The sequence below is a fragment of the Ochotona curzoniae genome, unplaced genomic scaffold (assembly GCF_017591425.1).
Source record: "Ochotona curzoniae isolate NIBS_2020 unplaced genomic scaffold, NIBS_Ocur_1.0 scaffold_4701, whole genome shotgun sequence".
Taxonomy (NCBI): domain Eukaryota; kingdom Metazoa; phylum Chordata; class Mammalia; order Lagomorpha; family Ochotonidae; genus Ochotona; species Ochotona curzoniae.
Window position 1 is genome coordinate 28,904,952 of NW_024467122.1, and position 26,840 is coordinate 28,931,791.

A 26,840-nucleotide genomic window follows, 5' to 3' on the forward strand; every position below is an offset into this window, starting at 1 on the left:
ACAATCACCTTAAATATAAACTAAAACCCTTGTTCCTAGAAAGTGAAAAATTTGGTGATATTGTATCAACATTTTCTAAATACGCATTCCATGAAGTTTTCTAGCATGAGAGGCCATAACCAGAAATGAATGAGAACTCACAATGTTAAGCATAGAAAATTTAAAATAAATTTTTAAAAATTCTGACAAATCCAGCTAGCTTTATATACTTCAAAAGACCATATTTCATAATTTTATTGTCACGAATCTGACAATTTACATATTAAAAATAGTGTTTCTTGAAGCTAAATAAATATTCATATAAAGTCAAAGTTCTACAATCATACCAACAGAATAAAAAGAGGGACCTATAACTTTTTGTTAACAGAAAACAAGATACAGTAAGAATTCCACATGAAGAGTATAGCTTGAATTGATACAAAACGCTCTTTAGATTTAGTATTGAGAAAAGGGGAGGGTGAGCAGATGGAGGGAAGAAGGCAGGAAGACTGACTGATACCTTTTATCTCTTAAGCCTTTTCTCTAAGAATTTACAGATAGCTTTGTGGATGGTAAGGAGTCTACCATTGTGGGATGTTGACAGTGAGGTGTGAAAGGACACACATGTCAGTGGCAGGAGGCAAACACAAATTCTTTGCACTCTGTCCAATTTTGTTATGAACATAAAACTACCTAAACATATACAGCCTATTAAAACACAGAAAGTAGCTTTTAAAAAGAATTCAACTTAGATACACCAAAGTGAAGCATTCAAATTAGAAATTATATTTCAAAATACATATTTCATAATAAATATTATAATCAACTAGAAAACAAAGCTACACTTTCTTGTAAACATTTCTAGTGCATTTTTGTATTTAGAACAATAATAGTAACAATTTTTCAAGTTTAAAAATGAACTTAGAATCCTATATAATAAACTTCTTTAAAATAACTTTTTAAGAAAAAGAATATAACTTCAGTTTATGCATTTCCTCAGCAAATGAATCAATCCTTGTCGGTCAGCTGCCAGGATTTCTAAAACTATTCTTTCAAATAGTTCAGATGGTCATATGTGGGAAGCTACTACACTCTAGTAAGCTAGGTCCTATAGAAACAAATACTAAATTTAGTCATGTTCTATCTTTTTCTTTTTTTTTTTTTTGACCCTCTTGTCATACAAAGAAAAATTTAAGTCCAATCTTAAGCCCATAGTTGCCAAAATAAAACAGAATATACACTGTTTTGTGAAGGCATTGACTTGAGAATTTTTATTCCAAATGGAATTGCAAAGCAGGAAAAATTAGACTTGTCCCTAAATGAATATTACAGATTCTATATTAAGTACACTAAATATAAGCTAAACCATTTTGATAAATCAAACCTGAATATTATATTTGAAGAGAATATGTTTATATAAATGATAACTATTTCAAATACTGTCACTAACATTAATTAATACTTTTAAGACATTTTAATATGTCTACTTTTCATAGCTGTAAGAAATAACAATGATTATCACTATATTTCACTTAAAGGTTCCGTAAAGGAAAGTAAGTCAATGATGTTTTTAGCATTTGTAACCACTACCAATACTATTACATTAATAGAAATAATTACTCTGGTAGGAGAAATACATATTAGAAAAATTCACTTCCTGTTCAAGTCATTATAGTAAGGTGTTTACAGATATAATCCCTAATCATCACCAAGGTCCTCAAGGAATCATTTCACTATCTCACATGCAAGTAGGCTTGGCTTTACAAAAAGATAAGAAACTTGCGAGAGCTCAGGTAGGTTGTAAGAACAATATTAAAACACTGAATTTATGTTCACCTAGTTCCAAAACTGGTGGCTTCTATACCACCACATTTTACTGAAAATCATTATATGCTTTGGTTTCCAGTACAATCTATATTCTGGATGAAAATACATGCAATTAGCTAAAATACTAATTATGTCATTTATTACTTATTTATACTTTCTTTGAATGAAGAAGAAAAATTAAATAAAATGTCATAAAATTGTATACAATTATAAGTTATCCACAAATGTTCAAATTCTTGAAGTATTTAATCCTAAAGCCTAGAGAATAATTTTTTGCAAGTAGAAATGGGTGTTCACTTCAAGTAACTGACTACTTTCTTCTTTATGTCTCAAAAGTATTTTAAGAAAATGAAGATGTTCTTCAATAGCATTGACATTTGAAAGTATAACTGTTTTCTGTAAAATTTCTTCAGTTATATACTTTGTTTATAAAATGTGCAAATGTTATAATCAAATTACAGAATAGCTGATGAAGAAGTAAAAAGAATTTATATACTCTGAACAGAGAATAAGCAAACCCTTGATAAAAGAGATTGGTAAAGAGAGATTGGTTCAAGATGACAAATACAAATAAACAGTGTTCTGACTCAATAAGAGGCCAACAAGCTACTTACAAGCTTTCTTTTAACAAGTTTCACTGATTTATAGAAAAATGTTTTGTAGAACAAAATCATGATTACAACAGACTTACTAAATTCAGAAGGAAATTTTTTTTAAAAAATATACAGATTCCAATAAATTGCAACATGTAAAGATTCTAACACAAGCAGTTCAGAAGCATTTTTCATCTCTCTGAGTTTCAAAGAGTCAAAAAATCCTCATTAAAATGATGCTCAATTTTAGACTTTAACAAAATTTAGTTTAAAAAATGTATTATCCAAATATTCATCCTTTGTTCATAGTGAAAACGTTCAAAATCCTCTACCCTTTAAAAAAATATTCAATATATTACTGCTATTTATAGCCACCTGACTGCAACAGAATACCAGAGCATTTTACTTGTAACAGGACAAATAAAATACAAAACTGGAAAAAATTTAAATTAAGGAAAAATAACTACTCTGTCAAACACATAATAGTAAATCCCTAAAATAAAAAATATACATAGAACTAATGTGGGAGAAACTCATGAAATTCAAAAGCTTTTGCCTAAAGTTTCTTCAAGTGGTATAGTCTTACTATACTTCAACTTCAGTTAGTAAGAAATAATTCAAAGATAGTCAACTCACTGTTAAATTTTGGTAGGCCCAGTCACCTTTTAACCTTTCTTAGGGAACACTGACCCCTAAAGGTTTCAAATTTAAGTAAGTTTTACAACTTTCTTAATTTTACATACCCAGACCACATTTTTATCTATACTACCAGAAGTCTGTATATTAATGATGGACATATTTATCTATGAATAATATGTAAGTTATTTCTAAAGGATTGTCTAGTAAAACAAATTAGACTGTGTTTGTGCTAATAAAACCCATCAAAATCTATACAAGAAACTCAGAAATTTCTAGTAGTTGAATTATCCACACGAGACTTTTTAAATTTCTCATCTTTTTCTTATAGTTAATAAGAAATCAGTCTTTAAAAAAAGTTAATATCCATTCATATACTTCATTCTTTTCAAAGGATGACTTCACATAAGCTCCTTTGATTATGACAATGAATTTTTCCTATGAAAAAGATAAGAACTTTGAAAATAGAAAGTTTTCAAAAAGCTAAATTAATTATAGCTCATTTGAAAACACATATTTTATTCCCACTCATGCCGCATGTACCAACTTCAAATACATTTATTTAGGTTTTTTTAATTATGTAAAAACACTCTAGTAAACTAGGTACTTGTTTTCAATACCCAACCTACTGTTCTCGGTTTCAGTTTCAGAATGTCTATAATATCTATAGCAAAAATGGATATAGCTGTTGCATATCTATTTAACTGATTCTTCAACAGAATATTCCAGCAATGCTTCTAACATAAAGTAGGGAAAATGTCCACTTTTAAACTTCTTACAAAGGAATTTATAGGATAATACATGTATATACAATACATATATGTAGACAGTATGAGTCTAACAGAAGGATTAACTAAGGAGTTCAGTTTCTTTTTTAGAAAAGTAAATTAACTATTCAGAAAAGCAGATCATGAACATCTGTGAAAACATAAGGTTAGAGCAATTTGTGTTTTAAGATAAATCCCATGAACCTGGTTATCAAGGCAACGATAATGAAGAGATTCTATGGCTTAAACATATCAAGTCATCACAAAAATCAAAAGATATGCTAACCTATTTGATTTTATTTCTTAATAATGTTTATAAACAGGTACTTATAATAAGGAATAGCCTATTCCTAGTAATATGACATGTATAAAAATGCTTATTTTCTTCTTGAAGCTCCAGTCATGTCAGTTGCGCCTGTACTTCCTGTAAATTCCCTAGGCGTCTCTATGCCTTAACCCAAGCAAGGTTCTCTCTGGAAGTATCCCAGGGCTTCAGCACTCCTTCGACATTTTCCCTAGTTATTTTACATTCCAGACAAGTACATTAATCACAGCCTCTACCTCTTTAGATAACACTAAAAATAATTCACCAGAATCCTTTAAGATTCTTGAATCGCTACTTTGAACAACATGATTCACAATGATGTTACCTGTGATTAAGGAACATAAAATATAGGTATATCATAATTTGCTTTCTTTTTATTCCATTTTCTTATTTTGTAGATAAATTGAGTACAATGCTTTTCTGAATTCGTTCTCTTGAATACATTAAAATAGCTACTAAAAATTAGTTCCAACTTCACTCAAATACATTGCCAAAAACTTGACTATGTCACATAATTCATGCAATATATTTATTAAGTTTGTTAAACCTATTTAATCATCTTACTCAAATATTGCATTTTCCTACTTTATATACAATTTAATCAGTTATCTAATCCAAAACACAAAGCAAGCAGTTCAGAATCACAAATAAGTACAGAATTCAGAAAAAGGTATTCATAAAGCAGAGTATCTTTTTATGCTACAAATGTGTTAATTGTTAACTTACTTAATATAATGGCAATAGATCCCTAAGATGACTTTCAGTTTTCAAAAACCTTAATACTGTGGTTGGTGCATAATTTTGGGGGGAAGTGAAACCAAACAAAATGAGAGAGATGTGCAATGTTTTAATAAGAATTTTATATCCTTAAATATAAAGTTAAGAGGAAATGGGAGAAACAAAGGTTTAAGTCATCAACTACATGTAATATATACAAAATGATTCATTAATGAAATTTCTCAAGTTTTCAACACGTAACTTTAAAAGATTCTAAATCTTTTCTTCCCATGGAGGTGCTGATGTGTCTGTCCTTCAGTCTATTATCCATCCACCCATCCACCTCCCAGCCTTTCAAATTGGATTTTCTTCTGCCGCTCTTTGCCTCGAGGCTGTCTTTCCGCCCACGCACATGGTGTGAGTATTTTCTTGCCCGCGTCTTTCCAGTCATGTCTGTTTCTCACAGTCCCATCCTCTGTCTCCACCAGCTCATTCTCCATCTGGCTATTGCTGAACTCTGTCTACCTCAGTGTGCCTCATGGCAATGCCTGTATGCTTGCCTCCACACTGATCCCAGTGTGTTTTAGTGTGTGTTTCTTCTCATCTACATCCTTCTCCTCTGTCCCCATGCATACATCTATCTGGGTGTGTGTGTGTGTGTGTGTGTGTGTGTGAGAGAGAGAGAGAGAGAGAGAGACACTCTGGTTTCTTTCCCTGTGTCCCTGCATGCCTGCATCTCTATGTCCTTCCCAACCATCTCCCTTTTCTCTGAGTGTGCCTCTGCATCTGTCTGCCTCCCCATCACTCTGCCTTCTCTCCATCTCTTCTCTATAGGTGTGTCTCTTTTTTCTCGTACGTCTTTTTTCTTCTTCCTCTTTTGACGTCCCTTTTCTGCATGCCTCATTCTCTTTGTGTCTATGTTATGTGAGTCTCGATGTGCCTGTGTATCTGCTTGCCTGCTTCTAATATACTGGTTAGTATAAACACACTTCATTCAGTACCTTGAACGAGCACAACAGGGGGCTGGCATTAATACCTGAAAGTTCTTACCTTTTGACCAGTCCTCCATTTGTACTTCTGTTCTTGTTTGCTCTGGCAAGGTCTTTGGTTTTTACTCTAAGATTTGAAGCTAAAATAAAGCCAACTCTAGTTAAATAAACTTAAAACAATGTCAAAACACACCTAAGCCTTACCTTTGTTTTACAGAGAATTTACAGGACAAATATTTTTTTAAAAGGATTTATAAAGGAACAAGTAATAGTATTACAACAGATGAAATGAAATCTTTCTCACTAAAAGCTATTTGTGACACTTATATTTTAGCAACTATATCTCATTCATGCTTACTCAATTTGAGAACCACTTAATTTATTTAAGTTTTCTTTAACCATAACATCACACATTTAAAAAAAATATTTTACTATATTTGGCATAAATTTTACAGCAAAAATTTCAAAATTTTCACCTTAATTTAGCATGTTCATATTTATAGCAAACACTTAATGTGTGTAAAGGTAAATTAACATTATTTTAAATTCTTAAAATTCATAAAGAAACATAAATTTGTGGAACTATTGGTATTTCTCTTACATTTGTTTCAGTAGTAAACATGACAAATACTTTGCAAGTATTTTTTTGCATGTTTATAAGGATAATAAAATTAGATTTACCTCACAGCTAGAGCCCTGTATTCTTTAAAATGTCCTCAAATAAAGCTGTAGTAAGCTGCTCCTTTTCCAATTTTCTCTAAATATGTTGATCTGGAGTTGGCAGTCTTTTTCTAAGTTCCTCATTTACTTTTGGATTAGCTGAAAATATAGGAAGTTATTAATATCAAAGAAATATGTTCCAGTCAATGAAGCCATTTCCCTACATATTGCCCAAAAAGGTTAATAATAATTGCAGTATTTTAATAAGAGATTCATATAGCAAGACATGTAGAAAATACAGTCTTTAATAACCTCTGGAGTATTTTAAAACATGTCTTACAGGCCTTAATGTGCTTAGTAATATACTATTTAAAACCATAATTTTATCCCTCTGCAATATACAGTCACTCTTCCTCATAATTTACCCAGCTAATGAATGCCAGCAATTAGTAAAATGTAATCCCATTGCACAATCATTTTAATGCTTTTAGCACTCAGAAAAGTAAACACCAAATTAATACTGCTCAAGCCATATCAGATCCTAGTTGGAAGCAAGCAATTATAGTTCAGCTCCTCAGGTGTAATTAAATGATTGGAATGATTTAGTTTCATAAATGCAAGTTAATTCATAAGCAAGCAACAAATATACTGGGAGTAATTACGAGAAACATTGACTGTCTAAGCAGGGCAAATTCTTTTATGAGCCTGACACAGTAAATTGCTGCCCTCTCCTGGCAAGTAAGTGAATAACTCAGAGTCACAAAACAAAACAAAACAAAAAACCAGTAAAACCTAAGTTTGAAAAAATACTGCACAAAACAATAATGGCCAATATTCAATTGCATTTTATCCCTTATATCAAAAATCAAAATATATGTATGTTATAACAATTTCTAGTAATGTATAAGATTAATAAGTTAAGAGGGGTAGAAGGTTTTTTTTTTTCCAATTAAGCTCTAAGCTTGATTCCCAAATCATCCTCTAAATGAAATAAAAAATTCTTTTCTAACATTGATAGGTTTCAAATTAAACTTGCAGTAAACATCTGGAGTACTGGTCATATTTATACTTTTTCAATGGGAAAGAATCATTGGACTATTATTTGTAATTATGCCTTCATAAGTGGAAAATGTTGCATGAAATATTCAAAACAAAGACTAATTGTGACTTCATGTGAAAGTAAAAAATAACATTTAAAATTTTAATAGTAAAAACAGTTTGAACATTGGTATAATTGTCTTAATAAGCACATTTTAAAACAAAGAGTAGCAAATTCACTCAAACTAAAATGTATATTGTCCTTATCTAAGACATTCTTGAGTTTTCATAAACTTAGGATAAAATTTAAGAACAAAAGTTTGCTGGTGTATTATTCAGATTATTCTTAACTTCTCATATTAAACTTTTAGAAGTTTATTATATTTTAAGCTATACTCAATTTGGCTGTTAAAAATGTGTTTGTAGCACTAAACCTAATCGGTATTGTCTTTTCTGCAGAATTAAACATAACAATGTAATTAACAACAAATGTTTACTTCTTCAATAAATGCAAATGATACTTGCATAAGATAATGCTTATAACTATACCAGTAATGGGAGGGGGAACAGAACATGAAATTAATGTCCTTCTAATTTGCTTTCAACTGCATTAAAATAACCATTTTCTAAGTCTGATCCTGTGCAAACTATAAAATAAATCAAAATATTAAAACGTCCTGTCACTAAGTTTAAAATGTACAGCACATTGGCTTTGCCCTTGATGTCAGAGTCTTATTTTTCAATTCATATCTTGTACACTGTAAGTTAATTGCTTTTGGAAAGTACTTATTATTCATGTAAAAATTAATGTGCCAATGTATTTAAATCCTCTTAAATGACCATTCATGCATCTTTTCTCTTTAAGTACCAATGAAATCTGTCAAAAGACATCAATGCAAAATGGTCCCTAAGAAAGTTGAATAGAGATTTTTTTTCTGCTAACACAAGATTTTCATATTCACCAACTTTACTTAAATTCCATTAATTTTTTAAGCTACTTTTAATAAATTCACCAAGTAAAATTTTTAGGCTCCATAGTCTGTCATTTGTGTTCCAGCTGACACTATGAATATTAATAACAGTGTTATCCTGATTAAATAGGCTTCATATGAAATCCCTGTGAATCCTATAGCTCAGACATCTCATTTTTCCAACTCTTTATGAATTTGGATTCAGACATTAAACTGGAAAAATCTTAAAAAAAAGGTTTAATGGTACATTTGCATATTCTTAAGCAAAAAATTAGATGTCTTAATGATTCAGATAATTAAAACTTACATATCTACATATTACATCATAAGTAGATTTTGTAAACATGCAACATCTTTGCATTCTTCTATGTTTCAGGACAAAAGACTGAGGCTGATGAAATACTGATTCTTGTCATTACCTTAAAAACTTGATCTCAAGAATTCATTATGAACTAAAAATTATATAGTCACATTAAAATTAAGGGATAATTTCACAACAGAAATCAGAGTTAATACAAATGCTAACAATTCATACAAAATGTGTTAATTTCTTTATAATATGTACCTTTGAGGCAAAGTAAAATCAGTTTTCAACTAAAATTTGTTCACAAGCTCTAGTCCAAAAAAAAAAAATCACCTATGTTTTAAATAAAAGGAACTGAGCATACCATATCAGCTGGTTAAGTTAAAATCGTCTTCATCACAGATTCCTATCCTTATTTTTCCATGTTAATTTTAATTCTCAAACGATGAGATGAGTTTAGAGGAAAACAAAAGTAAGGCATACTGTAGATCCCTTCCCTCTCAGTACATAGGAATCTCAACATTTCTGACAAAGGTTCAGAATTTAAACAGCTCTGTGCTCTCAAATGTGACTGGATTTTCCCTGTGTACTCAGCATTAAAACATTTCTTAAAAGAAAATTTATCTTTGATCAGTCTAAAATTCCTAGTTTACCTAAATTATTATTTACCCTTTAAATTAATTAGTGCCTTTGAATAGAAAAACATTTCAAAAATCGGATATCATTCCCCAAAGTGACAGTACTCAGGATTTTTAAAAACTTATAAATAGGAAGTGCTCTTCTTAACTCCTCTACAAAAAGTATTCTGGGGGCCTGGTGCCACAGCCCAGTAGCTAAAGTCCTCGCCTTGCACACGCTGGGATCACACATGGTCGCCGGTTTGTATCCCAGCTGCTCCACTTCCCTTGCTGCTCCCTGCTTATGACCTGGGAAAGCAGTTGAAGGTGACCCAAAGCCTTGGGACTCAGAAGAAGTTAAAACATTCTGCTAAGGATTTTGGCTATCTCTGATTGATAGCAACTTTTTTCCTACATATCTTCTTAATTTGATAAAAAAATTTATGTAAATTCTAAAGAATTTCAAACAAGGAATCCTTTGTAATACTGCAATGTATTTAACTCTAACTAGAAAAATATTCCTAATTACCTAGGCAGAGAAATGTTGATCATTTCTGCATTCAAATAGTTTCCTTACACCATTTATCTGACAGCCAAACATTTTATCAGAACACACATAAAAAGTTCTGGCCACTGTTCAATTGCTGGTGTTTCATCTTCTAAAAATGTCTCTCAAATATTCATGGCCCCTGATACATTCTCTCCCAAAAGAATCCCTTTCCCCCAGTGTTCCCAACCTGAACAAGGCCCAGACTCAAATCTTTCCGAGCTGGAGAACAAGAGGTTCAAGGAGATGGAATGGGGGACAAAAGTGATCCTGTAACACAGCTGCCAAATTAAAAATGCATGTGCCACTTGACCCCACACAGTTCTGAACAAAGAAATCCATTGTAGTGGTACATGTTTGTCATGGCAAATGCTCATACTTCCCATTTGTACTAGAATTCTTGCTGTTCCTTGAACAGCACCAAGCTGATTCTTATCTCAGTTTTTCTATTATAATACTCTTTTCCAGATCTTTCAACCATTTTTACTTATCATTTAGACCTTATTCCCAAGTATCCAAAAGCTTGGCCTGGCCTTCCTATGTAATGCAAATATGTTTTCTCAATGCACCCTCTTACGCTACTGTCTTCACTAATTTGGGGGTGGGAGGGAGGGTGGAGGTAGGGGTAGGCATGAGGTTTCATTGTGGGTAATGTATCTGGGCCAATGATGTGTATGGAAGGCACACAGAAACAAGACCTTTGATTTTCTTCTCCATCTCTGTATCCATCAAAGAGTGTTTGCTGTACAATAACTACTCCGTGTCTATTTGATGAAAAGGCAGATGGAGACAGACGATTAGCAGGAAACCAGAATGTAAATGTTCATCAGTTGAAAACTGGTAAAATGAAATGTGATTACACCACACAGAAAATATATATGGTTCATGCCATAAATCCAAAAGATGTCCATGTACTGTATTTGAACTCTCAACAAACACCTAGGTACCTATACAGTAGGAGCTAGCCATTGTTCTGAGTTAGGTAAAAAATGGAGAATAAGGCAAATACATTTCCGTTATAGGTATGCCCTTAGTCAAAATAATGCATGCATGGAGCACAGAGAAAACAAAAGCAGAGGCAGAAAAGAATATAAAAGTTTACTTACCTATGTAGTCACGCTTGACGAGACCTAGTATTTTTTCTAATAGATGATGATCACCAGTAGTTTAAAGAATGTACCTAAGAGTTGAGAAAATGAGGGAAATATTGCTATATCATTTTATGTCTATATGTTTAATTTGATTTTTATCACATGCTTTCACTCTTAATTCAATAATTAAGTATTTACTGATAACATTGGAATTTAATAAGAAAACTCAAAAGATGTTACAATTAAAATAAAAATGAATATGGAAAAGTAATTTTTATGACTCCTTCTAAAACAAACAAAATATTATCGTCTAACCTGTTACAAGTACACTTTGATTACATACTCATAGTGTAGTTATTTGCATGCTTGCTTGCTTGCTTGCTTGCTTGCTTAAGTAGAGTTAAAACTTCAAAACAAATACAAGGAAACAATTTTGGAACACAAAAGTTCAATGTCTATTAAAGAGTTCCTGAGAATTACTCAAATGCTTCTTAAAACAACATTTTTTGAAGCTTATGCTGTGGCCTTTGGTGCCAGCATCCTACATGGACATTGGTTTAAGTCCCAGCTACTCAACTTCCAATCCAACTTCCTGCTACTGCGCCTGGGAAAACAGCAGCTATGTGGGAGACCTGGAAGCACCAATGTCCTAGCTTGGAATGGCCCAGCTCTAGCTGCTGCAGCCACTTGCAGAATGAACTGGGAAATACAAATTTCTCACTGTCTCTGTTCTCTCTGTAAATCTGCATTTCAAATAAAAATCAATCTTTAAGAAAAAAACACTTTCCATTTTAGTTAAGGGCTATTTATGATAATGTTAGTTAGGTTGTCTAAAGTTTTTAAAAAATGAATGAAAACAAATTATTCCTCAGTAACTCAGATAGTTCTCTTTTGTTATCATGTTAGAGATGAAGAAACTGCTATTTAAAAACAATTGCTTTCCATCATTGAAAGTTACTATAACAGTTAATTTCATATGTCAATATGACTGGACCATTAGTAGCCAGACATCTGGTTACTCTGGCTGTCTGCAAGGGTATTCCTGGATTAGAGTAACACTTGCATCAGTACAATAAATAAATAAAATTGATGTGCCATTCAGGCGGCTGGGATACTGGAAAGAAGAAAAAGACTGTCCTATAGAATCAAGAGGGAACTACGACAACATGTTTCCTGGCTCAGATCCTAACACATTGACTGTTGTGGACCCAAAGCTGCTAGCCTTCTGACTTAAACCACATCATTAACTCTCTTGGTCTCAGGCCTCCATGGTGGTACTATACCGTAGCTCTCTACTGTAGCCTGCTTGCCAACTGTGGATCTTGGGACTTGTCAGCCTGTCTAATCACCTAGACCAATTCTTTTTATTTTATTTTTAATGTTTCCCATAATTGAAAAGGATGCATGCTCATGTGGGGCCTCTATTTAGTGGGTAAATGTCAAGGTATGGAGGAAGTGAGTGGGACAAGTGTCTGTTTTTTTCTTTTTTCTCCAGTGTCTGCAGAAAGGGGTGGGAGCGGCCACTCCTTGCTGTCAAACTACATCAGCACCCAGGGATGGGGACGGTCATTTGATGATGCCTTAGAGACCCTGATGTGGGGAGAAGGATGTTACTAGAGTGGTTTTTATTAGTTCTGAGACATTATCAGCTTTGTTGCACCAGAGCTGAGAAAATCTGTTGGGTCACTAAGTCCACCTTAGCACATCCCAGATACTTGCTGCAAAGCTTGTCCAGCAGGGCTGAACAACCCATTCTGCCTTCCATCCTCTCACAAAGCACTCTGTGTCCTCCATTGGCTTAGGTAAGCTGGCCATAGTACCTTTATGTGTATCTGTGCATGCTGTTCCCTGCACAGGCATCAGCAACTGAAGAGGTTCTTTTCACTGTGGCCAGGGTTTAAGTACAGTGGTTCAGTTGGGGAGTCCCCCAAGAAACCTTGCCTGAGTTGACTTGAACCTCATCAGTTTTGATCCATCACCTGTACCAGCTGTACCAGCTAACACACAAGCTGGTGGCTGTAGCTGCCTGGTCAGTTTCACCCCCAGCCTCATCTCTCACATGAACTGATGGGTGCTTCATTCTAACCTAAGCCAGCCCAGCCCAGCCCAGCCTGGCCCACAGCCCTGCCAATCACAGGTCCAGCCCTTAGGCATACCAGTGCACCTGTGGCCTAGATAGGGTGATCCCAAATAACTCCCACCAGGCCTGCCCCAGCCCTGGCTAACCCCACTGCAGGCATGTGCTGCAGCCTAGCCCATCCCACCCCAGCCCATCCTGCATCTCATCTGACTCTCTTGTACACCAATGGGTGCTGCAACTTAGTTAAGCCCAACACATCCCCAGACCCAGTCAACACATATGCTGATGGGTGCTGCAGCCTTGCCCAGCTCACCAGCAGGGACTGCAGCCTAGCAGGTGAGAGCCCACAGTTCCCCTGCCAGGTCTGCTTGCAGCCCTGGATGTTGTGCTTGACAAGTGGTACTGCCATCCAGTCTGACATGAGTCTCAGCCAGTTCTAGCACTGGCGAGTGGGTACAGTGGGCTAGCTCAGCCAGTTCATACAAATTTTGGCCCTCATACATGAGCAGGTGTGGCAGCCTAGGCCAGCCTAGTCTGCCCCAGTCTCAGATCTCACCCTCATCAGTGGAAACAGCTGCCTACCAGAGGGAGTTCCAGAAGTTTCACTACAGGCCCACTTCCACACCTGAGTCTTGCACGCATGCTGGTGGGTGCTGCAGCCCAATTTGTCATAGTCCCCCCCCAGTCCTGGTATTCACCAGCAGGTGCTATAGCCTGGCTCATCCCAGCCTGTTCCAGTCCCACCTCTTATCAGCAGGTGCTGAAGAGGCCAATTTTTCATAACAAATCTTGTGTGTATGTGTATATACACAAAAAGTTCATGAAAATGGAATTAAAAGATAAATTTATTTTGGTGCAAAAATATTTTAAACTATACATAATTTTTCATAACATTCATTTTCCATAAACTGTTAACATGAAAGGATATTAAGATACCAAATAAATATTTGAAGTTTCAAATATTTAGGTTTCACATTTCAACATCTGGGGACAAAACAATATTCTGCTTCAAATACTGCAATAGTCTTCAATGTCATTTGCAAATGACAGTGAGAATGGATATGACATTGCACTAACTGCTGATTTTTTAAGAAAACTTTTAAAACTGTTTTTATTTTCATATGTCTAATAATATACCAGAATTTTCTACAGTATCCTGAAACTTTTGCCTTAAGCTAAGCTAAACTGAATCACTTAATCTAGCACAGAACAGAATATAAAAACAAAGTCATTTTATAGAATCACTTTCCTAGCGAGCAAACATCCTGCTTTCTTAAGATCTAAGTGAGTGTCAAGTTCTGAGGCAATGACATACTTCTTCACACAAAGGTTTATATTTCTACCCCACCAATCGAAATTCTTGGCAAACTAAAGGCAAAAAAAGCATTAGAGCAGGTTAAGTCAACCTATACTGACAACTGTTATGAGCTACTTGAAATCAAAACAACAACTATCAAATAATGTCTTTCTAAAATAAAGTGAAATACAATTAAATTCCTTTATTAATCATATATATGATTATATTATCTACTAAATGATTTTCGCAAACTGAACAAAAGTGATTTAATAATTATCTAGAATTTCTGTAACTTGATAATGATGAAATATTAACAAATACATGTAATAATTATCTAGTTTCTATAACTTAATCACAAAATAGCAATATATACAGGCATATTTATTATAGCAAATATATTAACAGCTGCAATCTGAGTTTTGGACACTTGAAAAAATTTTATGATACAATATTTGTAAAATTTACCAAAATTGTTATAATTCCCAACAAAAAAGTCTACTTGCAGACCAAGTGTTACATTTTCTAAAAGAACGTTTCAGTTTGTAGGAGATAATTAACCTATGAAATTGTACCATAAAATTAAAAACAAAATATAAAAAAAAATCAGAATAAAATTCAACTACATATATTCATAAGTAAATTTTTAAAAAGAAGATAATTTTAAGAACCTAATATTTTAACAATGATAGGCTTTTAGCTCTATTTTACCCAATGTCAAGAAATTTACAATGCACCATTCATTTGTCTGAGAAACTACAAAAGCATGTCTAATTTCTTTAGAATCATTAATATTTTAAATAAAAACTGCATAATATGATCCTATATCAGATAAACCATAGTTAATATAAAATAAAAACAATTTTTTGAAGATTTGTTAGAGAGAAAAGGAAGACAGAGATCTTCCATTCTAGTATACCGCTTCACTGATTGACTCCCCACAAGGTTCCAATGTCCGGGTACAGGCCAAGACAAAGCCAGAAGCTTCCGACCCCAAAAAAGTCTCCCACCCAAGTGGCTTGGGATATTCTCTGCATTAGCAAGGAGCTGAATTGGAACTGAGGCAGAACCGTTTGTTAAAGAGATTCATTCTAGTCCACTGTATAGTCTGAGCAGTTTGGGCAAAAAAATCAAATGGTATATGTACAGGATTAATTTCTAGACTCTCTCGTCTGTTCTACTGATCTGTGATCAGATTTTATGCCAGTACCATGCTATTATAACTACTACAGCTTTGCAGTATACTTTGAAGCCAGGCATTATGATGTTTCCAGTTTGACTTACTGGTTTCCCATCTGAAATGATCTGTCCATTGACAGATTGAGGAGCTAAAGTCATCTGCAATTATTGTATTGGAGACTACCTCTCCCTTCAGGTTTGACAGTATTTGTGTATTCTGGATGATCTTGGGTTAGGTGTGCATATATTTATAACTGTTACATTTTCATAGTGAATTAAAAGTTTTATCCAAATATAGTGTTCCACATTTCTTTTCGACGTTTTATTTACAATCTCTTTAAGCTGATTTCAAGATCACTAGCACTGGTTAGTTCTGGCTTCCATTTTCCTGGTATATCTTTTCCCAGCCTTTCACTTTCAATCTCTTACATACATCTTTGTTTGCAAAGTGAGTTTCTTATATGCATATAGCAGGGTCTTGATTTTTTTTAAGCCCATCTAGGTCTTTTGAGTGGAAAATTTGATCCATTTATATTCAGGACCTAGTACTGATAGTTGAGAACCAAGATTTGGGCCTGGTGGCGTGGCCTAGCAGCTAATGTCCTCGCCTTGAACGCACCGGGATCCCATATGGGCGCCGGTTCTAATCCCAGCAGCTCCACTTCCCATCCAGCTCCCTGCTTGTGGCCTGGAAAAGCAGTCGAGGACGGCCCAAAGCTTTGGGACCCTGCACCAGTGTGGGATACCCGGAAGAAGTTCCTGGCTCCTGGCTCAGGACTGGCATAGCATCAGCTGTTGCAGTCACTTGAGTAGTTAATCATCAGATGGAAGATCTTCCTCTCTGTCTCTCTTCCTCTCTGTATATCTGACTTTGTAATAATAAAAAAAAAATAAGTAAATCTTTAAAAAAAAAACTAAGACTTGTTGTTTTGTTGACTGATAGTAATTCTATCTGTTCTGTTAGTGAACTTGAGGCATCGTGATGCTTATTTCTAATGCAAGAAGCCTTTCATAATTTTTTTTAAGATTTATTTATTGGAAAGTCAGATATACAGAGAGGAGGAGAGACAGAGAGGAAGATCTTCTGTCCGATGATTCACTCCCCAAGTGAGCGCAACAGCTGATGCTATGCCCGTCCTGAGCCAGGAGCCAGGAACTTCTTCTGGGTATCCCACATGGGTGCAGGGTCCCAAAGCTTTGGGCCGTCCTCGACTGCTTTTCCAGGCCACAAGCAGGGAGCTGGATGGGAAGTGGAGCTGCCGGGATTAGAACCGGCGCCCATATGGGATCCCGGCTCGTTCAAGGCAAGGACTTTAGCTGCTAGGCCATGCTGCCGGCCCCCTTCATAATTTCTTGCAAGGCTGATCTTGTGATGAATTCTCTCAGAATTTGCTGATCAGAAAAATATCTTATTTTCCTTTACTTTTAAAGGATAGCTTCACTGGATATAATACCTTGGTTGGAAGGTTTTTTAAGACCTTGAATCATTGCATTCCCTTTTAATCTGCATTGGTTCCATTGAAAAGTGTGATATTAATCGAATGGGTTTTCTTTTACATGTAACTTGACACTTCTCTTTTTTTTTTTAAGATTTATTTTTATTACTTTTTATTGGAAAGGCAGATATACAGAGAGGAGAGACAGAGAGGAAGATCTTCCGTCTGATGATTCACTCCCCAAGTGAGCGCAACGGGCCGATACTGTGCCTATCCGAAGCCAGGAGCCTCTTCCGGGTCTCCCATGCGGGTGCAGGGTCCCAAAGCTTTGTGCCGTCCTCGACTGCCTTCCTGGGCCACAGGCAGGGAGCTGGAAGGGAAGCAGGGCTGCTGGGATTAGAACCGGTGCCCATATGGGATGCCGGGCGTGCAAGGCGAGGACCTTTTAACCACTTGCGCCACTGCGCTGGGCCCGACACTTCTCTTTTACTGTCTTGAGGAAGAATTTTCTTTTTTTATAACTTTGACCAATTTACTACAATATGCTTTTGAGATCATTTTGGGTTGAGTCAGCTTGGGACATTTTCAATTATTATTTCACTTAGCAGGTTCTCAATTCCTTTTTCCTTTTCTTCACTGTAGGGAACACTTAAATAGCAACATTTTGTCATTTAATACCATACTTTGTGTAGACTTTGTTAATTTTATAAAAATTCTTTTATTTTCATTTTCGTCTGGTTAGGCTATTTCAAATGTCTTAAAAGTCCTCAGGTGAGAAATTCATTCCTTCACTTGGTCTCTTCTGCTGTTAAAGCTCTCAATCGTATTTTTTGAAATTTCATTTGTTGAAATTTCATATCCAAAATCTCTATTTGGTTCTTTGTAGTGAGCTCTACCTCTTTAGTAATGTTTTCTTTCATGTGATCCATTCATTTCTTAAATCTCTGTGCTCTCTTGTATCTCACTGAGCTTCCTTACAACCATTACTTTACATTCTATATCTTTCATATCATAAATTTCCTTCTTTCCAGATCTAATTCTGAAGAACTATTTTGTTCTTGGAGGCATCATGCAAACCTGCATCTTCAATTCTCTGGTGTCCCTAACACTGATGTCTGCACATATGGTATAAATATTCCTTTTTTTTTTCTTTTAAAGATGTATTTTATTTTATTTCTACAGAGAGGAGGATAGACAGAAAGATCGATCTTCTATCCACTAGTTCACTTCCCAACCGCCACCACAGCCAGAGCTGACCAGATCCAAAACCAAGAGGCAGGCAGTTTCAGGTCTTTCATGCAGGTAAATGGTCCCAAGGTGTTGGCCATCCTCTACTGCTTTCCCATGCCATAAGCATGAAGCTGGGCAGGAAGTGGAGCAGCCAAGACATGAACCAGTGCTCATGTAGGATCCTGGCATTTGCAAGGCGAGGAGTTAGCCCTTGAGCTCTCACACCAGCCCCATCCTTTCTTTTAATGGAGGTTTTTACTGGACAAGTATTTATGGTTTAGCCGGACAGGGTATCACTTGGCTTTGGTCCTATGTGAATCCAGCAGTATAGGGTTTGAGTGATTTATTTTGTGATAATCAATGTCAATTTTGTCTTTGGGTGACACAGTTGTAGTTTGCTGCAGTTCGTAGTGACTGAACTGCAGCTTTGAGATGAATATAGATTTTTCAAGATGTTATCTTTTGTCCACTAAATGTTGGGTGCCAATCTTCCTATGATGGCCAAGTTCTTGGTCTTGCTACTGAGGGAGACAACTATGGCTGCCCCTTGTCCCATTGGAAAGCATGAATGATGCCGGGCCACCGATTGCTGTGTGATCTGGATGGGCCTTTTCTCAGCTACTTCTAGTGCAACTGATGCGGTGGCTTGCAACACCAACATCTCTAGTCCTGGGACTATGGGTTGTGAACTGAACCCTGCTCCAGTCCTTCAGGGTGACTACAAGGTATACAGGAGACTGCTCCAGAGGGCATGAGTCCTGAGAAGTGGAATAAGCTAGGTTCTTCCTGAGATCTACCTGGTAGGCTCCAGTGAGAAATTTAAAAGCTATTGTTACTAGCATTGCAGGGTACAGTGGGGTCACAACCCAGATCTCTCAGGGTAGATTTTTTTTGTGTGTGTGGCACTCTACAGGGTGAGGACAAAGAGCAAAAGGTGGCTTCCCTGCTCCAAGGCTGAAATTTGCTCTTCTTCCTTCTCCTTCCATGCCCCTGCTCTCCTTAGGACTCCTTCAGCAGTGAGATGAACTGATCCACCTGACTTGCAACTCAGTGTATTATTCCAAGGAAATAAATTAATTCAGAGTCAGTACTTTCTCCAGATTAGCCTCTGATTTACAGTATCTTAGTAAATAATTATAGTTTCACCTGTTAACTTATTTTGGATTATTGTTTTAAGCAACGTTTTAACATGGCCAAGAAGCTTTCCACATCAACTGAGCCCCAACCCTTACACTAGCTCAATACAAAGTTTGTGATACTCATTCACACTGTTTGTATTCCACAGCACTGTATAAATATATTGAATTTGCTTACTGATTTACCTGTTTATATCTACTTTGTTTCTAAGTTGTTGGCTATTATGAATAAAACAGTAATGCATGTTCTGATACAATTCTTTCTGCAGATACATGTTTTCAATTATCTTAGATAAACAGAGAGGAACTGCTAGCTCATATCAACTATATAAGAAATTGTCAAATTGTTTCCATTTTACTAACCTATTATGAATTTAACTAACCATGTATGAACTTGTAAACAATCCACATCTTCACTAAAATTTGATTTGGACAATCATCTTAACTTCAGAAATTCTCTTATGTATATGGCTGTATCTCATTGTGAATTTAATCTGCATAATCGTTTGATTATGTGTCCTAACTGATCCAGGTACATTCTCAGATCCATGGATCATTAAATGACTTTACAATTGTGTCGTCATCATAGAGTACTTAAAAACAACCTAGCTAATATAGCAATATAGTTATATTTCCATATAAGTACTGAAATTGGCTTATAAGCTTTTATTATAGCATATCAGAATTTTTATAGAGTTGAAATAATTAAGAAACAATTACAAGATTAATCATACTGAGTCATCCAATTTCATAATTTATACATCAATTTCTCTCAGCAATGTTTTATAGTTTTCAGTATAAATGTCTTGCAAATGTTTCATAAACATTTATGCCTAAGTATTACAGGTTTTTGGATGTGATTACAAATGTAATTGTTTTATTTTCTTTTTCTAAATGTTCTTTGTCACATAAAGAAATGCAGTTAGTCTTTATGTACTGGTCTTGAAGCTTTTTTAAAAAAGATTTATCTATTTAGAAAGGCACAATGACACAGACAAAAGAGTGGCAGGTACCAAAGTACTTGGACCATGCTCCATTGTCTTCCCAGGAACATTAGCAGGAAGCTGGATCAGAGCTTAAACTTGCACTGTAATATTGCTTGCCAGTATCACACATGGAAGTTAACTCACTATGACACAACACTGGCTCCTGGTATATGACTCTTGCAACCAGACTAAATTCAGTTTAAAATTCTGCTCATTTTATTACAGAAATAATAGTATGCCAACATACAAGATCACATCTTCTACCAACAAAGACATTTTACTTCTTCCTTTTCAGTCAGTCTACATGCCTTTATTTTTAGAAATCCATAGTAGTTAAGCAGTTTAATGAACAGTAGTGCCAATACAGAAATAAACCAATGGCACAGAGTCCAGAAGCAGACAATTTGAGCATACAGAGTTAGTGACATGATATATGGTTCCCTGCCCTTCAGCAAGGAAAAGGTCATTTCAATAAGTAATGTAGGGTAATAAGCTCTCTGCTATGCGTTTTCCCCTTTCCTTGAGGATTGTAGGATCTCTCCCAAAGGTTCAAATGTTGCAATTTAATGCTCATTTTGAGATATTAAAAGGGAAGAAAGAAACTTAACCTGACTATAGTGTTTACAGGTGGGGTGCTGGTGAGACGATTAGGATTAGCAACAGTCATCATGGCAGAGGCATCCTAACTAAACAGTGGCCAACAATTTTTGTTTTTAGAATCTGGAATATGTTGCTCCATTCTCTTCTAGAGTTTCCTGAGAGAGATCTCCTGTGAATTTAATAGGCATTCCTTTATATGTCAGTTGATTTTCTTCATGTGCACATTTAAGGATCTTTTCCTTATGTTCGATTGAAGAGAGCTTGATCATCATGTGTCATGGTGAAGATTGCTTTTGGTCAAGCCTGTTGGGAGTTCTGTGCCCCTCCTGGATGTTGTCACCCATTTTTTTTCTCTAAATTAGGGAACTTTTCCTTTATTATTTCATTAAACATATTTGTAAATCTGGCTTCTTTTTCTGCACTTTCTGGGACTCCCATAACTCTTATTTTATGCCACACCTAAAAATTATATCCTAGAGCATATATTTAAAAATAAAATCTACCAAAAAGTACCAATCTTCTAGAAGAAAATAAGGATGATTTTATTTTAAAATTTTGTGTAAAGACTAATTATAGAAGACAAATTAGATTGATATCAAGATTTTTCTGCTCCTCAAAAAAATGCCACTCTGAGAATGTAAAGGCTAGGAACATACTGTGAGAAGACATTTACAACATGTGGAACTGCCAGAAAGCACACACTCAAAATATAATTTTTTAAAAAAAGAAATCCAGATATACAAAGAGGAGGAAAGACAGAGAGGGAGGCCTTCCATCCATTGATTCACTCCCCAAGTGGCCACAACAGCCAGAGCTGAGCCCATCCGAAGCCAGGAGCCAGGAGTCTCCTCCTGGTCTCCCACACGAGTGGAGGGTCCCAAGGCTTTGGGCCATCCTAGACTGCTTTCCCAAGCCATAAGCATGGAGCTGGGTAGGAAATGGGGCTACTGGGACACGAACCGGTAACCATAAGGGATCCCAGGATGTGCAAAACGGGGATTTCAGCTGCTATGCTACCATGCTGGGCCCAAAATATAATCTTTAATTGACACATAATCTCAGCATGTGTTTATGCAGCACAGTGCGATAATTCAATCAACAGGAGCATTATTTAATGATCTAATCAGGGTCACTGGCACCTGAATTTATTGAAATATTTATCATTTCTATATGCTGAAAAAGTAATTTTTCTCATTATTTTGCAAGACGTCATAAATTAGTTTAGTCTATACCTAGCATACTGTGTCACAGACCACCCGAACCAAGTCTAACCTAACTATATTTTGGTAAAATGTCATTTTAAAAGATCCTATAAATCTAAAAGGAAAATAGACAATACATCCTTTTTAAAAGGACACAAACAAAAATAACTTTCATATAACAAAAAAGTAAAACAAAACAGTTAATAAAAATTTAACAGGATGCCTCATACTACTGGCATCAGAAAAATACACATTAAAGCCATAGTTACGCTTTTAGACATCACACATGCACACATACACAGGTGTGTATAATTAAAAGCTCTAGCCAGACTAAGTATTAGGAAAGATGTGAAACAACCAAAATCATTGCACTTTGTCTTACTCAAATAACATAAAAATTGGCTAATAACATAACTATGACCCAAAGCTTGACACAATGCATGAGACCCCGGGAATAATATAACAAGAGAAATCCTTAATTTTTGAAAAACAATATTCTTTACTGAACTGTCCCTAGTTAGGAGGCCCAAAGTCTATTAGCATTTTGACAAAGCCACACCCTCCACCTAATATTATCGCAAGCCTATTAATAATAGTCAGGAAAAGAAACCTGAATTTGAATAGGGACATAAGTCAAAATAATCAATAAAGGATCTACATAGGGTAACGCCCAGGCAGGAATCTAGGCCATAGAGTCTAGGACATAATGACTTCAATATTCAACTTATCTTTACTGTTGATATGAAGGAAAACAGGAACCTTACCTTTGACAGAAACCAATTTCTATACCTAGGCAGACTTTTACAAAATATCAACAGAGACTGGAATTTTGCCTGATGTAAGAGTTCTGTATAGCCCTTTTTAAAAACTATAAGGAATTTGCATTGGCCACTGGTAGAAAGTGTTCCTGTTATCAAAGATCATTAAACAATGCTGAGACAAGAAATACCATGCATTGGATGCTGTGAAAAATCATTCATATAAAGAGAAGGTCTCTCAGTAGAACTCATCGAAAAAAGAATTATCATATGGAATAGTGTGTTGGAGGAATAAATTCAGAAGCGTTGTGCTGAAATGTACCAGTTCACCAACTTGGAATCTACTGATGGAAATTTCAATATGGACTGCAGATGACATGACTCTTACAATTCTCTCTCAAAGTGTCAACAGGCCACTTGATTTACTAATGGCTCAGCTCCTGTAATTCACTTACATCTCTTCTCAACTCCAACATGATCTGGTGCCACGTTTTTAAGTGCGAATCATTCATGATGAGAATATTTATATTGCAAAAAGACCTAATGCTAATATGAATTTATTTTCAATTAAAGCCATAGAATTACTTATTTATATGATCCATCTAGATATTTCATCTGATTGTTATCTGTGTGCAAAAAACAAAGAAACAAAATATTACTGACACAGCAAATTATTTATCACTTTCAGGACAGTGGTCTCCTTGAAAACTGGAATTGGAAAAGAAAGTATTTATTACTTAAGTGAAAGGAAATAAGAACGCCAAGCCTAACTCTATGGCGCCACTGTGCACTAAGTTTACAAAGGGAAACAAAGAGGGTCCTGCCTTGTAAAGAGTCCTAGGAAATGTATGTGATGATAAAGAAAATCAGAATTTGCATCTTCCAATCTCACCCATTTGTATTTCATCTTGCCAGATCTTATCGTACTAGGAACAGGAGAGCAATAAGGCAGCAGAGGAAAAGAGATGGTGACATATTATCTATAATATTCATTTTGTACATACTCCTTGGAAAATTCTGGAATGACTCATATGGGTGACAGTAACTATAAGTGTTGCTAAACTCAGTCCTAGAATTCTTCACATGTCAAATCTAGTTTTCCTGGGAACAAACAAAAGCAGAAATCCTGGCAAGCTTGCTGTAACTGTCCACCACGTGGATGGGTTCTGTGGCCAACTCTGAGCAACCACTGGGCAAGAGAAAGTTTAAATTAAACTAGATAATAAACATAAACAGAAAAAGTAGTGGCCAATGAATAAGGGAACAGAGAAATGTGCAACACAATAATGCAGTTATTCACTCCCTACAAGAACTTACCAGAGCAAGCAAAAAAATTTAAAAAATTAAAAAAAAACCTGAGGCTGGGAGGGGCAAATGACCCTTGGAGTATGAAAACTATGGAAGATCTGACCTCACAAAATTTGGAAAAATTAAAGAATCAAAAAACTATCCCATTAGTAACTCACTTAAATAGCAGTAGATAAGAACTGTCATTTGAACCACAGTTTTGAACTTTGAATCAGGTGGCATGGAGTTCAACAGTTAGCAGACAACTCAGGTTCTGTGTTGCTGCCAATTGCAAAATCACTCCTTCCCAAGAAAATTCCTGATGTATGAGGGCAAAAACACTATTGAAACTTACTCAGTTGTAGTAGGTCTTTCTTGATCCTTTAGATATAAAGAACATGAATGTACAAAAGACACCATTACGGATAACACCTATGAGATGATAGTGGTCTCCAAAGGAAAGAATGTGTGAACAGTAGCTACAGATCAGTCAGAAATTTGCCTCTGGATTTCAGAAAATGGCTACTACAGGAAGTAAACATTGTAGTATACACAAACTATATTTGAAAAGGAAATGCATGTGTCTGTTTATTCAGAGAAAAATTTTATTTGCTTGTATTATATTTAAATTGCACTGATGCCAAAGATACAGTTGCCAGTGTTTGTGGTGGCTACATCAATACTGGTCCTGGTAACCCAAGAACTGGAAAACCTCAATAGACACTTGGATTACTAAGCAAAGTTCAAGTGGTGTCCTAAATGGTAGTTAAGCATGATGAAATAAACTTTTTCCTCCAAATGGAGACACTAGAGGGTGCTCTCTTCCAGAATACTGGTCAAGATGGAAAGTCTAGAAAACAGTTACACCTGGGGAAAGCGAATGCCTCACTAAGTTGATTAAAAAGTAACAACAGTGCAGAAAATGTACTTCATTCACAAATGGCTAGTCAATATTTTCAGCACTATAAAACTCTGGAAATTTTAAACTGGCCAGATTTTAATTCTCCTGTTGGTATGATTTAACAACAGGCTTACTAATATAATTAAAAGGAAATCAAATTCACTTGAGCTCCTGAGTTGGAAAATATTCTGTAAGGTTGATAAGTTCCCAAGAGACATGAAACCTATGGAAAAGCCAACCTCCAAGAAGAACTGAACCTGGCTTTAGAGAAACCACAGATGGGAATAAAAGCCTCTCTGAACTTTAAATAAAAACAAAAACCACCAGCATCTGCTGATAAACAAGAAAAAAGAACAAGGAGGTAAGAATATACTAAAAGACTGGTAAAGAAATAGTTATAGCATGGCTCAAATCCTATTAATTATCAGAACACTAGTGTATTTCTCCTTTTATATAAAATATTGTGAATATTATTAGAAGTGATTGAAAATATGTGATACGATATGAATAAGGCACAAGCAGTACAGTAAGATGGGAAGAGTTAAATTGATTTATAAACCGTGACTTGATTTTCACCTCCTGAGGGTGTACAGAGATAATGCTGACTTTGTGCAGAACTCCTCAGAACTTGGATCCATAAAATTTATCAGCTCCTTAAAACTCCTTAATCAGTAATTTCCTTTAACTGTTTACGTTCTAAGCATTATGTACATCCATTATACATCTTTATAACACTGTACACTTTAAGACAGAATACATTAGATACAAATACATAAAGAAATAAACGCAAAGCACAGTTTACATTGCAGCGGAGCTCCAGCCTAGCAGGGGAGTACCCTCAGTTCTCCCCAGCAAGTGCCGGGCCCAGGTACGAGTCATGGCAGGCTGGAGTGCAGTACGTCCTAGCAAGCAAATGATGGGCCTGGGACCTGCTAAGGGGACTGTGAGCATCCAGAGACCCAGAGGGAGTTCCAGGCTCCTGGCATTAGTTTGGCTCTGCCATGATCATTGCAGCCATTTTTGGAGCAAACCAGTGGTTGGAAAATGCACTGATATCTATTACTTATTTTCTTTCTTTTCTTTTCTTTTCTTTTCTTTTCTTTTCTTTTCTTTTCTTTTTTCTTTCTTTCTCTCTTTCTCTCTCTCTCTTTAAAATAAATAAATCTTGGAGGAAAAATCGAAACAAATTTAAGTAGAATTAATGATTGGAGGTAAAGTGGCACCAATTAAACCTATTATCTTAAAGTAAAAGGTTAATTTAAATTATTCCCAGTCATAAGTCAAACAACATTATTCAGATGAAACCTCCCATAAACATCAACAAGAAGACTGGATGAAATATAAGGAAATAAAATAATCTATGATGTGGAAAAAAGTTAAGAAATTATAGGTTGAACAAGAAGCTAATGTAAGAAAAAGTGGAAATCACAGTGGATGCTGTTGTGTACAGCCCAGTTCTTTGAAGACCAAGGATATAACCTCCCTAGCTGCTAAACGTGTAGCTGCCGACAGTCTTCGGCTAAATCATTGCCAGAAGGAGACCTCCAAGCCAGCCCCCGCACTCAGGAGTATGCCTGTTTCCTTAGAACGGTCTGCATCCAATATGCTGGCATAAATGCCAACCCTTCACCTGAAGGCATCAGTAAAAGACCATCTTAGTTCTCTAATGATGATCCAAAGTCTTGTATCC

At 35.5% G+C, this 26,840-nt stretch overlaps 1 protein-coding gene across 1 annotated transcript in view; it reads right to left on the bottom strand.

Annotated features, from left to right (window-relative positions):
- The window catches only part of MIPOL1 (mirror-image polydactyly 1), a 261,334-nt gene that overhangs the window by 216,283 nt on the left and 18,211 nt on the right, over window positions 1–26,840 (bottom strand). Inside the window, exons 2-4 of the mRNA XM_040969560.1 lie at window positions 11,077–11,150; window positions 6,515–6,652; window positions 5,895–5,973 (exon numbers count right to left, since the gene is read on the bottom strand). Of these exons, the coding sequence (XP_040825494.1) occupies window positions 5,895–5,913 (19 nt within the window). The 5' untranslated portion in view covers window positions 5,914–5,973; window positions 6,515–6,652; window positions 11,077–11,150. The remainder of the gene's footprint in view (window positions 1–5,894; window positions 5,974–6,514; window positions 6,653–11,076; window positions 11,151–26,840) is intronic.